Consider the following 16,496-nt stretch of genomic DNA (forward strand, 5'->3'; position numbering starts at 1 on the left):
GGAAAAAAAGGCCGAAACATCAGTAAGGCAGAAAACGTTCTGCTGCCAAGCAAACGCTACAGAAACAAGAGGAGGGAGTGCTCTGAGATCAGTCTAGCCGAGCTGCGCTCTGCTGCCGCCGACCCCGGGGAGGGCGAGAGGGGCACGAAGGACAGCATGCAACGTGGTGCCATCCCCATCGCTGCTGCTGCCACGAAGACGTTACCGGCTCCTCCGCAGGCGATGCAGGAGCCGGGTTATTTTCATCTTGTTTTTCCCTTCCCTTTTCCTTCCTGCCCCGGAATAAAACAATCATTTAACCCCAGATTAATGCCGGTTTAAGAAGCGGCGGGCGCGGTGCGGGGCGGTGCGGGGTGTGCGGGGCCCCGCCCGGCTGCTCCGCCCGGCGTGCTCGGGGGCGGCTCCGCTCCGCTCGGCTCCGCTCGGCTCCGCGGGGCTGCGGCGCCATGGAGGCGGTGGACCAGGTGCGCGGAGCCCCGCGGGCGGGATGCGGGGGGGAAGCGGCCGGGATGGAGCGGGGGGTGCGCGGAGCGGGCAGCGGGCGCGGTGCTGACTCGCTGTCTCTGCCCGCAGCTCGCCTCCGCGGGCACTTTCCGCGTGGTGAAGGAGCCGCTGGCCTTCCTCAGGGTGCTCGAGTGGGTGAGTCCCGGGGGGGGGGGGGGGTATCGGGCAGCGATTCGGCCGCAGGTGGGTTTGGGAGGGGGGGATAGCCCCCAAGTGCGCCCCGCGGAACAGGTGGGAAAAGGTCGGGATTGGGGCTGGGGGCTTGGTTTGAGGGCTCACATCCTCCAGTGATGTAGCCGGGTGGGTTGGGTGCCGTGTTTGTGTGTGTCCGTCCCCGTCACCCCCCTTCCATCCTTGTGCTGGATATAAACCATTTATTCTCTTTTAAACGGGCGGGTTGGGAGCGGGGGGGATAATCCTCATTATGCATTTAGCAAACTTGTCTCTGGGCCGAGCCGCGAAAGAGGCAGATAATTGGTTTGCGGAGCAATGTCACTGTTTGTTGCTCTGATGCTCATTCGTAGTGAAGTCTGCAGGTCAAATGACATTCATCGCCAGTAGGTCTGCGGGAGGAGAGAGCCTCTCTGAACGGAAAGTTCAGAACATGTCATGGAGGATTAATCACATTCCCTAACGCCGTCTGGCTGGGGAATTATGTAAGCCGTGTATTTTAGGGGTTGAGTCCCCGTGTGGGTGCGTTTATTCACGTTCCACCCGCTGCGAGAGGCTGGCTTGGTGCGCTGGGGGCAACAGCTAACACCAGACCTCATCTCTGCCCATGTTCAGCAGCTCCTCTTCACTGCTGGGCATCTCGAAGCACCAGGTCTGGTGGAGCCGGGTGATGAGGATGTGGTGGTGCCACAGGCTTGGGATGAGGTGGCCCCACAGAGGGTGACCTGCATGCAGAGCATAGACAAGGTACCTTGTGTTCCTCACCCACAGCTCCCCCAGTCCCACTTGGTGATGCTGCTGCCATCTCAAAGAGAAGTCAGGACATGCAGGGGTTGAGCCTTAGACACTGGTCTAAGGGTGCTTCAGCCACTCTGCATCACTTGCTGCAGAGCAAAAGAATTGGGAGCAAAGCTATTTCTATGGCAAATAGGTGCTGGGAGAATGGTCTTTTGACCATGGTGTGTCTAATGGTGGTTGGGAAGCAAGCTTCTCCGGGAAGGGCTTTGGGGCAGGGGGTGCAGGTTGTACCCTTGAGGAAACTCTTCCCTGTGGAGTGTTGACACCCTCAGGACAGCAAGTGGGAACTCCTCTCTTGACAGTTTCCTATGTCTGTAACTTCTTCCAATGGCCGAATATGAAAGCTGCTGTTGTCATGGTTGAAAGCCACATGTAGAGCTCTTCTGGCTGCTCTATCCGCACGTTGCCTGTTTGTGTACATATGAATGCACATGCGGCTCTATGTAAACAGCTCTGCTGCCATGGCTGGGATGTATCAGCTCTTGGCCATAAGGGAATGCAAGAGAAGGGTGCAAAGTGTGTTAACATTTAAGATTGTCTGAGAAATTACTTTTTCCGCTTTGACATCTATGTGTAAGTAGAATTAAGCATGTTATTATGTGTGGGAGACTTGGGGTTTTGCTGTTTGTGTTTGGTTTTTTATATTCTTGAAAAGCTTTCTGGGTCACCCATATTCCAGCTCCATTCACTTCATCTTGTTGCTTCCATCTTCATTCTCTTACCATGCCTACCAACTGCTACCCACCTCTCTTTACCATCTCATTTCAGCTAAGTGCCCATCTCTCCCTCAGGCTCCTTTTATCCCCCTAATTATCATTTTAAACTTTAAAAGGCCACATGCTCCAGCTGATTCTGTATCTACTTCCACATTCCCCCGGCAGCCTCACAGCCGTGGTGTGCTTGATCAGTACAGTCAGATTACACTTCCTAACACCTCCCACTTGAGTCCTAGATTGCATCTGCAGAGAAATAAAGTTCATAGCCCAGCTGGTGATGTCGTGATTCAGGGTGTTGGGTGGCTCTCGTGCTTGGAGGGACTCTTGTGGTGTTGTAGCATAGGGAGCAGAGGTATGGGGGTTCTTCAGAGAGGTTGGTGGTGTGGAGATGGTGTACACCAAACATGTCCTCAGCCGGTCCAGCCCTGAATCTGCATTCTTATCCATCAGACAATTTGTATAGGCCCATGGTGGGTTAGGGGTCAGCATGCCTTTATTCGTAAACCTCTTGTATTCTTGATGGAATCTGTGTATTAATGAGTGCAAATGTTTGCAAGTCTGAAGTAAACTGCAGTGACAGCAGGTTTCTCAGGTGGGAAAATGTATCCACTCTGGAATTAATCTATAGATGTGCGAATTCCAGTTTACCTGAAGTCTGGCTCAGGCATAGATCATTGTCTTAAGGAGCAGGGACTTTATCTGACCTTTTTCGATCTTCTGCTTTGACTGTCACCTAACACCCTGAGAGAAGATGCTGAGATAAGACTGATTCTTCTCAATACTCACAGCACTGTGATACGTTTTCATTGGTATTTCCTGTGTACTTTGCACTCCCATTTTCAGCCAAGAAATTGCATTTAGAAGCTATTAAAAGACAACATTGGCTCAGGCCCAGGAAAGGTTAAAAGAAAGAAGGAGAAAAGGAGGGGGGGGGAAGTATCTGATAGCAATTAAGCAAGAGTTGCAATTTTTGAACTCCACCTTGGTAATAGACTGTGTACTTGGAATACGTGGGCTTGGAAAACCGCACACACAGCTGTGCAAGATAGACCCTGATATTTTTCCAGCTTAGAGTCAGCTCTTGCTTCATGACATGTACCGGGGCAGGGAAAAGCTGTTTAAAACTGTCTTTGGTCTTGCTTTTCTTTATTGCCTTGGCTGTTACTCCACAGACTTTTGCACGAGAAGAGGGTGTCCTTCTGAGGCTTATTTCTCATGGTAATCTGTTGTGGCACTACGACCAGTTGCAATGTCACAAACACTATTACAGCCTCAGTTGAAAAGAGGCTCCCTTACACGTACACCTGACAACGAATAAGGAAAGATGAAAGAGGAGAAACGTGTTTATTTGTTTCCCTGGATTAATTTCTGTGAATCTCTGGATGTATTTAGATGGCTTTTATTGGGGTTCACAAACAGTGATAAAGACAAGCAAGTTTCTGAGCTCATTGCCTCTTTGGAGCCCTACAAGAGAGGTTAAGCCAAAAAGCAGGGCTCTGCGCATTCCAGGGATGCATGAGCTGCCTCATGTATCGTTTTATCCAAATATTTGTCTGAAAATGGCAACTTTGTGTCACTAGGCTGAGGTTTGTAATTACTTCTGCTACTTTCTTGCAGTGCTTTGCCGCAAACAACTTCCCTCCTGCAAAGCAAGCTGTCACATTTCAACGTCAAACAATGGGAGCTGCAGTGATGTCCATCCCATCTTTCCTTTGTAACTAGCACAGATGCAGGAACTCCACCAGTTTGCAAGCTGGGAGGTGCTATGATTGCCTTGCTGGCTATTTGCTGGTGGTTGTTTTACAGTTGCTCCCTGCTCTGCCAGCTTGCAGCCCTGTCTAGGCACAACAGAAGGGGTGTTTTGGGCACAAAGACCGTAAAAGTAGCTCTGTCTTAAGCCAGTGCTGCTTGTATCTGGCAGAGGTGAGTTGTTCATGTTGTAGGACAAATCTTGTGGAGACTGGGGCTGTTCTTGATAAGACAACTTTGATATGGACATTAGGATGTTCAGTGAGCACAAATGTGTCTCAGGAGTTGTTTTAAGTCTTGCCTTTGTGCAGAAAAATACATTCCAGGCCTTGCATGACTCCATATAGTCACTGCTGATGAGCATCTTCATGGGATGTGCCGAAGATGTCCAAAGCAGGGCAGGGCACATGGGCAGCAACCTGCCACTCGTTTTTGGTGGCAAACTGCAAATGTGTGTGTGCATGGACCAAGCTAACCTTGCTTTGCTTCCTTGCTTGCATGAAGTGATTGTTTGCCTGGTGAGCTAGGAAAAAGTCCAGGCTGCTGCTTCGGTTGTATAGATGTAAGAGTCAAGCTTGCTTTAATTATATAGATTCTGAAAGGGTTACCACCCCTCGCCTTGCAAACAGATGTGTGTTTGGAAGGCAAAGGGAATCAGTCTTGAAAGACTGATGACAAGTCTTGTCTTTTGTCCTAATGCTGATTGCTCATCTGGACATGGAGCACGTTTGTTGGGTTATATTTGCATGCGTATGAATGGACATAAGTAGCTGCATGCTTTCAAGTGTGTCCTAGAAAAGCTTAAATAACTTGAGATGCTGAAAATAAGGGGGGGGGGGGGGGGGGGATTAAGAAGGTAATGCTTGCAGGAGGCATGTGTGATTAGTAGTTTGCTCTGTATAGTGTATTATGGCCTGAGATATTTTTATAGTTGCTTGAGACTCTTCATCATATTTGCTTGTGTGTGTCTGGCTTTTGCTTCACCAGAAGGCTGCTGTCTACCCTGACAGGGGCAGAGACTTCAGGCGAGGTAGCAGGGTAACTTTGCTAGAGCTTCATGCTCCATATGGATGCAGGGCTTGGAGGAGTTGAGTGTTTGATCTTCTCTACCCTCCTATTAAAAGAAAAGCAATGAAAACAATGGTTCTTTCTGCTTGCTGAAGTGGCTTATGCAATGCCAGGATCAGATGCTGCATTTAGTGTTAGGTCTATTCATCCTGGTGTGTAAGGCTCATAAACACATGTGAAAACTGTACTGTTGTCTTTTTTTTATGTCTGCCTTGGTATATGGGTATGTATCTGTTCTTCAAAGCCTGGTGCAACTTACTGCCTTCAAGATCTTGCATGTGTAGTGTCAGGTCAGTGAAACACATGCCACTTAATCAAAAAATGTAAATCCATTTCTATGGTATTTTAATATTAGAAAGGTAATTACCATGTAACTAACCCTTCTCTGTAAGCTGCCATTAATTGGATGATTTCTTATAGGCAGCTTAGCATAATGCATGCAAAATACACTGCAGCTCTCTAAAGATGAAAACTGCCTCAGTGAAACAAGGGGATGTGAGCATCCAAGAGACCCGAGTCCTCTGTATTGGCTTTGCCAACCCTTGTCATTGCACCTACAACTTACAAACACGTATTGGGGCATCAGTAACCTGCAGGTCGGACAAATATTTTTATTAGGAAGAAGTGAGGGGTGGATTTTGCCATTTCCCATCGCACACAACAGAACCTGATGTCTAAGATCTGAAAAGTTTTTGTAGTCTTGTCAAAGCCAGATGTGAAAGCCGTATGCCACTCTGTCAGAGGGACTGGGCTAAAGGTAGCAGCAGCAATAACAATGCCTATGTGGTATTTGACCTTTTGGTTATAAAGCCTCAACTTCTGGGAGTTTTGTGATTCTGAAAGCTTTGGCTTTGATAAACCATACGCCTTTGGATCAGGGTAGCAGATGAATGGAAGCCCTAAAGACTGAAAACCCAGAACTCAAGTGAAAGAGCAGAAAGTCTGTCTTGTGATCCCATGGTTTTATGCAGACTGCAGAGCGCTGGCTGTTCTGCATGCTCCTCACATGCATGTTTATCTGTGTACAGATCTTATTGGAAACTGTGAGCAACATTGTCCCATCAAAATGTTGCTGTTCAACGGCGCAAATGCTGGTACAGGCAAGGAAGGAATGAGAAAGATCAGCAGTGCCTGACCACATTGCAGATAAATGACATCTTTCATCAGGAAAATACCTACCATTTTCCCCTTAGGCTCATGTTGTGATCACAGAAAGGTTGATTTTAAAAGGGCATGTAATGATTCATTTAAATCTTGATGATTCTCTAGCAGCCCAGAGTGGGACCAGGTATAAAACAATTATATAGGATTTTAGTGCAAATGGCTGAGCTACAGTGCTCCAGGAGGCAGGACTTTTGGGGTTATGTACTGCTTTTGTGGAAATCCCAGGGTTGAACTGGTTAAACCTCCTCAGGGTAAGTAAGCACTTTTGATGGCTGGTGTCATCCAAGTGTAGCTGTTTGAAGCAGTAGGAATAGAGATGAGGAGAGAGACTCATTAATGCTAAATTTGATTATCTATGCAAACCAGGTTTCTATGAAAGGAAGAACAAAAATGATCTGACTTTCAAACTAGCAAGAAGATGCATGGAGATACAGGGCTCTGCCATTAGACAATACACAGTTAAAGTCTCCTTGCCAATTTTTAAGAGGGAGATGTTTCAGTCATCACTCCTGTAAATCAGCATCTGCATAATGAGAGCCGTGGGTAAAAGCCCTGCATGTTGACATCTCTGGATTCAGTGGCTGCAGTTGGAGGAGGACAGGCTTCTAGGTGCTTGTGATAAAACCCTTTTGCTCATTATGAGGGTGCTGAGGCACTGGCACAGGGTGCCCAGAGAAGCTGTGGCTGCCCCATCCCTGGCAGTGTTCAAGGCCAGGTTGGACACAGGGGCTTGGAGCAACCTGCTCTAGTGGAAGGGGTCCCTGCCTGTGGCAGGGGTTGAAACTGGATGCGATTTAATGTCCCTTCCAACCCAAACCATGCTGTATTCATGGCACATGTGAATGAAGGGGTGGGAGACCTCCTGCTCCCTGGCTGAAGTCTCCCCTCTGCTCTGGAGGGACCTCCTCTTGATGTAGGAGGAGAGAGGCAGAAAGCAGGTGATGCTGGGCTCTGCACAGGGCTGGCAATGGAAGGCAAAGTGCTGAGGCCTCAGCTCTGCAAGCAGAGCTTTCTCCTTTGGCACCAAATAAAAGTGGTTAAGTAGTGCTCTGGTCCTGGGGCGCAGTGTGGAAAACAGCACTTGGCCTTCTGTCTGCCTGTCCAGCTTGGCAACTGCCCAAAGGGGTCTTAATGGTTTCTGCTCTCAGGGGGTATCTGCAAAGTGCGGTAAGGAACATGATGGAAAGGAACATACAGTGTGGAGGTGCTGCTTTTAAGGTGTTTGTTCAAAGTGGCATATGTACTGTAAAGTGTGGTATAGTTGCTAAGGTGACAGCTTGCTTTTTGGCAAAAGCAAAAGAATACTGAATATAGACAAACTGTAAGCTTTTGCTTTGTTTAATTTGCACAGTTTTATCTCCATGCCATTGTAGAGACTGCTTGGGTTTCTCTTTGGAAGCAGTATTTTCCCATTCAGAATGCTTCACTCCATTAGAAAATCTAATATTGCTCTCCATTCTTAAGGAAACGCTTAAATTGCATAAAATTATGGGGTTTTCAATGATTATAACTGTACATACAAATTATGGCATTGTAAGGGTTTGGTAATGGCATTCACACAAGTAAAGAAGTATTCCCTAAGAACCTTTAATATAAACAACAAATATTAGGTGTTGCCTGTGGATGTGGGCACATTCCTGAGTGCACAGCCCAGAGGATTTTTCCATGCAGTTTTTGCATACATTTGCAAAGTGCTCCAGCCTACACTGAAATGCATTGTGAGGTGAGAACTCCTGTCAGTCAGGCTCAAAGGCTGGCTGTGGTGAGAGGGTGTGAAGCCCAGGCAGGGAATCCAGCATCAGACAGTGTGGTTACTGCCAGGGCTGAGTATTTTCATAATGCTGCTACAGGAGGAGAATCAGCAGAGGATTACACTGACACGGCCCCTCAAGAGAAGGGGTTTTCCACATAAGCAGCCATACGTGGCAGGAAGCAATGTTATGGTCTTCAGTGCAGAGAGGAAAGAAGAAAGATCTCAAAACCTAATGCCAACTTTGATCTTTAAGCAGTGGGGTACATACATGATCCATGAGAAACAGCCAGGAAAGGCTGGGGTAACATACACATTGCCCTTTATAGTTTTACCTTTCCCTTCTTTATGGTGTTCTAATGGATAGATAAACGTGTTTCTCTGAACGAGCTGTTCTGTCTGTGCCTTTTCCAAAATGCCTTACCATCTGGGGAGAAGACTGTTTTAGAGGCAGAGCCTGTGGGAGCTGATGAGCTAATGCTGTGGGGAGCAGCAAGTGTTGCTGCCTGGAGCTTGGAATAAAAGTTGGGGGGAGCTCTGTGGGCTCCTGTTCCCAGATAAGTGCTGTACAGATGTCTCAGTTTGTCAGTGCCATTGCCAAGGCAAAAGTTAGTAAGGCTATTTTCAGAGCGGTCAGAGATCATGGCCCTAGACAGGGGGCTTTTGTCAGGGGAATGGGAATGTGTCTTTGTTAAGAAGACCCCAACAAGCATCCTTGGCTCTGAGATCGTAGGGATGTTGTAGTCCCCTGTTTCCCTGTGTTAAGGAAGCAGGAGAAATGCTATAGAGCGGGAAGATATCAATGAGTTATACATTATCAGATGAGAGGGGAATAGTCCCAGCACCACTGCAAAACTCTCAATCTGTCAACTTGATCTTTATTCCATGAGAAATACCAGACCTGCTGCATACAGCCTGACTGAAGTGATCATGAACCTGAAGTATTGAGGGTGAAATTCTGCCCAGATGATCTCAGAAAGAAATGCTAACTAACATTGGCAAGATCATAGATACATCAGGAAGTAATTTATAGTAATAGCTCTTCAGTAGCTCCTTGAATTTCAAAAAGAAGTTTGTTGTGTCTGTCCTCAGTCTTCACTTTTCCTGTTGTTAATTCTCTGCTCTCCTGTGTCGAGTGATCTGCTTCTCAAGTGATGCCTCAGCTCAAATCCTTTGGCACTTGCACTGTTGTGTGCGTATTTGACACTGCATTTGCAGAACTTCCTAATATTAGGTGAAAAGCCTCTGTGGCACCCCAAATAGTACTATAGAAGTAGCAAAATCTTCCTTGCTGGGTTCCCAAAGGCTAAGGAGACTAGTGGCTTCCTTGTTGAGCCTCCCTGATGTGGATCATATTATGGCCTATGGCTGCCTTCAGCATCCAAGTCAAAATACTCCGGGATGTCAGGAAATATCTTACAATTTAATGAGTAAACTTCATCCTTTCTTGAACTTTTTTGAAGAGCAGTCTTCTCCCTGGTTGTGTGCTGGGGGTATGCTTGAAGTAAAACAAGAGAAGTCTCCCATCTACATGCAAGTTTAAAGCCATCTAGTTCCTTACCCCTGCTACTCCTCCTGCAGACTCTGTGTTGCACAGAATCCCACTGCTGTGCATCAGTTTTTTACCCCATTTAGAACAGCCTTCATATGGAGACAGAAGTGGCTGGGAGCAATTGACCATGAAAAGGTCATAGCTCCCTTTTGGGACTGTGAAGGGAGATGCTGGTGGGTGTCTATCATTCCCAACCAAATGGAGTTGGGTTTGATACTGGAAACTGGCCTATTACTGCAGAATAAGTATATTGCAATAATTATCCTTTGGAGTTGAGCAGTTTTTCTAAGTGCTTTTATAGACACTGTGCTTGAAAGGCAGAGCAAGTGTGGAATTCCCCCACCACCAAACCCAGCAGCCGATAAACCCGGTAGAGCTCTCCTGATTGCCATCTCCAAGGGCAGTCAGCGTGCTGGAGTGGGATTAGGTCCCAGTCTGAAGGAACACGCCTGCCAAAAAATTAAACAATGGATGCCCCCCTGTTTAATTTTAACATTTTAATTAAATTCTTTGCTGCTGTGCACCTTTGATCTCAGTGAGCTGATATATGTGGTGTCTGCTGTTGAGTTGTAGCAGTGAGTTGTTCTAATCTTGCAAGTAGATGTAAGGATGTGTTTGAGTGTGGATGAAAGCGCAAAAGCTGAGCGCTGCCAAGTACATTGCAAGCTGACTTTTCCAACTGGTGACCAAATGGATGTGTACAGGGGGATTACTCATGAGTATGGCTCAATAGAGCTGCTTTCTGAACATATTCTCTCCCTATTTTTGATCTGTGAATGGTGCTGCAAGAAGAGTTTGCTTGATGGAATTGCTCATTGAAAGGACTGAAGCCAGGAATTGAGATTTTATTGCTAAACAAATTCAGTTTCAAGTTGGATGATTAGTAGAGTTTGATCCTTTAGCGAGCTTAAGCAATACTGTGTGGTGTTAACTGGGCACAGCTATCGATTAGTCCCATCCAAGTGCCCAGCCTGAGAGTATTTAGTTGCTGTTTTCTATGCAGCCATGCAAAATGTAGTTACCGAGCAGCACGTAGCCAAGCAGCCCCACCACAGCTGACTTCTAAATGTACAGAAATGTCTTTAAATAAAGATATGGTTACACATTGTTTCCCCTGCACTGCTGGTAGGTAGTCTTCAATGATGTTCAGAGGAGGTAGCAAGCTGGGAGCAGGATGTATTTTCATGGCAATGAAAGGTGTTAAAGTGAGTTTCCTTGTGTATAATAACCTGGAACAGGTGACTCAGGAGTGTGTGGAGCATTTGTCCTTTGCAATTTGAGCTGTACCCAGATGTCAGGAAAACATCTGTGATTGCTGCATCGATAAGTCACTGGTAGAGCTTGATTTGGAAAAAGGCATTTCATTTCCTTGGGGGAAAAATAATTTTCAATCTAAATTTCCATTGGAAACCGGCATTCTGGTGAGATCACGGAGTCACAGAATGGTTTGGGGTGGAAAGAACCTTAACTATCATCTAGTTCCAGCCCTCTGCCATAGACCAGGTTGCTCCAAGCCCCATCCAACCTGGCCTTGAGCTCTGCCAGGCATGGGGCAGCCAGAGCTTCTCTGGACAGCCTGTGCATATTGTCTATCCCTTATTTTGGTCAAACATGGAGTTTTTCAGAGGCAGCACAGTCCACTTCATGGAGAATCACTGAGCTGCCTTCATAAGCGCCTGTGTTTTGCTGCATTGTCTCCGTGGGCTGTGTGCGTTCCCTCTGCTGCCTCGCAGCCTGTCACTCGTGGCAGGCGGCTCTGTGGAGAGGGCACCCGTTCCAGCACAAAATCTGTGCCTGTCCAGATTGCATGGCCCTGGCAGGCAGCAGGAGCTGGCTTCGCAGTGGGCTGACATATGCAGGGGACGCTGGGTGTGCCACACTGCAAAGCCTCCTGCCTCCACTGCCATAGCACACGTTAAGGCGCTTCCCAGGGATGATACAGTGAAAATGAGTTCTTTGCCTGCAGTCCTGCACAGCCCCGCAGCACTCCCCACTGTGAGGACCAAGTGCTGTCACTGCTTTATTCCCCTTTTCTTTTTCTCATCCCATTCATCATGGGTTTTGCAGCAGAACAGCAGCAGCACGGGACCGTGATGGGGCTCGCTTCTCATGGTGGAAGTGAATCAACACAGCTTTTGTTGCTGAGGAGTTAACTAGAACAGCTCTTTCTGCCATATACCCGTGGCTCACTCTTTTATAAAAATAGCTTTCCATCTTTTTATTTATGTGCTCACTAGTGCTGGCCACCCATGGGTGCAGTGCTGGTTGTTAACGCAGCTGAAGAGCTCTGATGGGGCTAATAAATGGGTTTTTTTTGTGCAGCTTATTCCCCCCAAAGTAGTGACTCAGCAATGATCAGACATCTCTCACGGGACAAACGGTTCCCAGCTATTCCCAACTGGCAATAAAACCTGTGTGTCACTGGGCTGCCAGAAGATAGGGCTTGAGTACCCCACATCTGTATTTCTTCTGCACAGAGAGATTGCTAAGCATGTTCTGGGTGTTAGGACAAAAGTACTCTTGCTTGGTTTAAAAGAGATGATTATTTTTTTCCTGGGGATTTTTACACTCCACCCTGTGATGCGCTTTGGGATGCATTCAGCTTTCTCTTCTGAATAGGGCTCCAGATGATGGAAATAAATTATCATAAATTAGAATAGATTGCACTCTTCAGCATCTCTACATCTGTCATTATGTTTCTTTAACAGTTCAGTTTAACATTTATACACACTCTGACAGCAGCTACTGGTGTGTATGCTATAAATATTGGCTTGGAGAAGACATTAATGGAGTTTAGGTAAACGTTTGATGCCGCTGAGATTCTGTTCCATATGGTGGTACACAGCGAAATCGTATTCAATGTGCCATGTATAGCGCTCATGTATTCCCTATAGACTGGCCTCTTGGAATTTCATAAGCTTACCGTGTTACTAGAGAAGGCACAGGTGCCTTCAAAGAGGAAAGTGACTTTCTTGCAGTCTAATCTGTTTTTCACCACCTGTATTCTTTGTTTAAAGCCAGCTTGTAGTGCGTATGGATGGGAATGGCTCAGAGAAAAGAGAGATCTTGCAGAAACAGTGGTCAGGTATTAGTCAACGAGCTGTGGGAGCTTTCTGCTTTGAATGTGTGTGAAGAAAATGCATGTGATTTTCTGACCAAGATGCCATTTCATTAGAAAGTAACAGGGTAAAAGCTTTGAATGTTGCCTGGTCACGGTTGCTAAACCTCAAATTTGTGACTCTTAACCCCTGATGAAACTGTCATCAAAACCACTTGTAGGAACATGGGCTTCATTTGAGGAATCTGACTTGCAGGAGGACAAATAGCTGAGAACATCATGGCAAGAGGCAGGAAGAAATATATTCTGGTCCTTCATGTTCCTTCCATAGATCAACAGGATTTGGATGTCTCCCACAATTTTATTTCATTTTTTTGTTGGTTTGGGTTTTCTTTATTTTGTTGTTTTGCTCATTGCAACACCTTGATTAGTGTAGGTTGATAATGTGGCTGCTTCCTTTGCAGTATTTCTCAGATTTGGAAACAGAACCACAGAATGGTTTGGGTTGGAAGGGGCCATGGGCAGGAACACCTTCCACTAGAGCAGGTTGCTCCGAGCCCCGTCCAAGGTGGCCTTGAACACTGCCAGGGATGGAGCATTCACAACTTGCTTGGACAGCCTGTTCCAGTGCCTCACCACTCTCACAGTAAAGAATTTCTCCCTTATATCTAACTTAAATCTCCCTTGTGCAAGTCTGAATTTACTCTGTTCTCAAGCTAGCATGAGGGTAAGCAGTGTGTTGTCTGGCTTGGCACCGCAGAGGGGCATTTGGTGTACAGCAGTGGGGCAGCCCAGCCTCTGTGCCTGATGTGGAAACACCCGGGTTGTACCAGCCCCGGGGCATATCTGCAGCAGAGAGGTGGCTGCTTCGTTTGGCCCTGTGTAATGCGATGTAAGTAATGAAGTAACCATAATGTACAAACTGGCTCAAAGCAGGACAATCGGAAGAGAATGCGCTCTTCACACTGTAAATTGCTAGAGGTCTTTATGATGCCAGTGAATTAAAAATCTGAGAAGAAAAAACCCTCCAGTGCTGCAAGTTCAAGACGCATCTTTTAAAAGCTGCTGGTGGGGAGGGGAAGAGATAACTTATCTGAATGGAAATGTGTTTAAACTCCATGTCTTGTACAGTTCTGGGTTACTGCAAAGAAAACAGTGTATTCCCTGTTGCATAGACTGAATGGGTTTCTGTGATAATGGTTCTCCTTTTGATCTGAATCATTAGTGAGGAAAGACCTTTGCAGGTATTTCTTTCACAAGAAGTTGCTTCAGGTGTTCTGGTGATGAACTCGTGTTTATCCACACTGGTGGTACACAGGAGCCTGATGCACCTCTATATACGTCCGGCAAGGCACAAGGCATCCACAGCCTCTTTCCACCCGACTGGGCAGAACCCCCTCTCTTAGCCTTTCTCAAGTTTCCAGGTTTTATTGCTGTTCTGAGTGCTTGTGTAGTGGTTCTGCCTCAAAATCCCTCTTCTTTCTGGCTCCTGCAGGAAAAAATGCTTTGCAAAACCATTAGCAGAATCCTTCTGCCCAGAGCAAAATCTTGCCCATGGTTTTCCTCTGAAAACCTAGCTGCCTCTGAGCTTGCAGCTGGCATTTGTCTCTTGAATGATGCTATAAAGGAACTAAACTGTATTTAAAGAAAGACAGCCTTTACATTCACCTGATATTTAAGACATTTTAACCCAGTCAGCAAGATTTCATGGTGAGCCTTGATCTTAGCAGGAAACCCTTCAGCCTTCTTGAAGCTGAAAGAGAAGCTGCATTCCAGGGAGCAATTTCAAAGCAATGAAACTCTGTTGTTGTTATTTGTTGTATTTCTTTCCTGCAACTTTTGTCTCTTTGAGGCCTGGGCACTCTGGGTGCAGTCCCTACAAGATAGCTTTGACAGGCATGGGCTTCTCCTTGGTGCCCTCATGTGAGCTGGTTGAATTTGAGAAGGGATGTGCAGCAGGAGGAAATTCATGTGAACAGTTTCCATTGGACCACTTGTCATGAGAATATATTCTTGAATTATTTGATTAGTTGCATTTTTTAATTTAGCTCTGATCAAGACTGTAAAGATCCTCTTGGGTGGAGAGGAGAGGAAAGGAAAGAGCCCTTATTCCAAGTGATTTTTTTCTTTTTTCCTCATAAGAAAAGGGCCTATGTTCTTCTTTTTCAATAAATCTGCCAGGTTTTAGTTTTCCCATACGACTGACGTTCATAAATCCCAAATCTATTTCTTTTAGGCTTTTTGTCCCCATAGTAAACCTGGAGATGGTGCATTCCCAGTTCCTAGTGTCACTGGTACCTGGTTGAAAGGCCCTTCAGGGTAGGACGGGAGGAAAGGCACAGTTCTTGCCCTCCAATCAGTGCTGGATCTCGGTGTTTAAAAATATCACAAGTGAAAAACATGGATGTGAGTCATACAGAAGCCACCCTTCATAGCTCAGGGAGAACAAACATCAGAAAAACACATTCTTCAGATGTTTCCTCCTCCTGAGAAGGAGCCGCATCTAAGATTTGTTTGAAGTATTCAATCATAAACATTGGTCCCCTGCTGTCAGAGTGACCACTAGACACAGGAGACGCCTACTAAATGTTAATAGCTAATACTGTGCCAGAGGTACATCAGACATGAGAGTCTGAGTGAGCATTGCATCAAGAGAAAAGGTAGAGGAGGCTGTGAGTTCACTTCTTGGGTCAAGATACTCCAGTGATCACATTCTGTTGTAAACGTCTCACTTCTGGAAAGATTGGTTCTCACTTTGGACCTAAATTCTCAACCACATCTAACATCACTGGTGTCATATTCTAGGACAGCATATCTGCATGCTTTTGGGGGAGCTAGCTTCCTTTTCAGTCATCCCCTTTGCGCCTCAGCAGTTGGGAGACTGTGATTTTGTATCAGCTGACACTAATGGTATGTTTGAAGCTAGCATGTGTTCAAATGCATATGCATTTCTCTGTGTTTTTACAAGATTAATATTTTAAAGGCTACTCAATACAAAATTGCTGAAAATTATTTAAATCTGAGACATGCTGGAAAGATCAGAGAACTCCTATCAACTATTGAATTCGTAATGTTGAATTAGACATGAGAAAATGCTTTTCAATTTAAGTGGCTTTTCTCAGAACTTTTTAGATATTTAATATCTTAATTCATCCTTCTAATAATTGCTCGAGTTTTGGCTCTCTCTGAATATCCCTGCAGATGTGCACAGTGCATATAGTTCAGGCCCTGAACTGTTCAGCCAAGCCACACATCCCTGAGGACTATGAGGGAGCCCCAAAACCGCTTATCTCTTGGAGGTACAGTTTCCTACTACGGATGCTGTGCAAAGACTGAGCCCTTCATGGGTAATTTCATACCTGTATTTGAAAAGTTTGGTTGTGCTCTTTGAACAGTTAGGGTTGGAAAGGACCATAAGATTGTCATGAGTGTTTTTCAGTATAGATCCTTCAGCGTTATGTATCTTCCATGAATCTTAAAATTTGAACTAGAAATAACATTTATGTAATAGTTTCAGGAAGGGTCCCGTGAGGCTCTTCAAGGGGAGTTACAAATACTGCATTTGGTTCTTCATAACCCTTGGAGGGGGTCAGCCTCTCTGCAGTCCCCCTTGACAACAAGCTGCTGTGAGAGCTTAGCAGAGCAATGTGTGTCCTGGTTGCAGCAGATGGATCTCATTTGTGTTGCTGTTCATAGTCATGATGGGCAGCAAATGGAGTGGAGCCTGAGGCAGCACTTTGCTGCCTGAAGTTGATGTCTGATGAATTACAGAGATAAATAAGGCAAGAGTCTGCCTTTGCTTCTCCTTTTGAGTGTGCACATAAGTGTTAGGTGGTCCATGTTTGAAGACACAATGTGAAATGAGCTTTCAAATATTTCCTTGAAGTTGTCTTTATTATTTCATTATAATGGTAAGGAACAAAGCAGAAGAATCAATATGCCTAATTATTACATCAAAATGCGAGA

The 16,496-nt window shown here is 45.9% G+C and overlaps 1 protein-coding gene across 1 annotated transcript in view; it reads left to right on the forward strand.

The window, feature by feature from the left end:
• Positions 1–321: 321 nt before the first annotated feature.
• SYNPR (synaptoporin) overlaps positions 322–16,496 on the forward strand; it is a 108,260-nt gene continuing 92,085 nt past the window's right edge. Inside the window, exons 1-2 of the mRNA XM_057397366.1 lie at positions 322–464; positions 574–639. Of these exons, the coding sequence (XP_057253349.1) occupies positions 447–464; positions 574–639 (84 nt within the window). The 5' untranslated portion in view covers positions 322–446. The remainder of the gene's footprint in view (positions 465–573; positions 640–16,496) is intronic.

Source organism: Pezoporus wallicus, unplaced genomic scaffold, assembly GCF_028554395.1.
Source record: "Pezoporus wallicus isolate ANWC-B61680 ecotype Strahan unplaced genomic scaffold, APGP_CSIRO_Pwel_v1 contig_8714, whole genome shotgun sequence".
In the NCBI taxonomy this organism is placed as follows: domain Eukaryota; kingdom Metazoa; phylum Chordata; class Aves; order Psittaciformes; family Psittacidae; genus Pezoporus; species Pezoporus wallicus.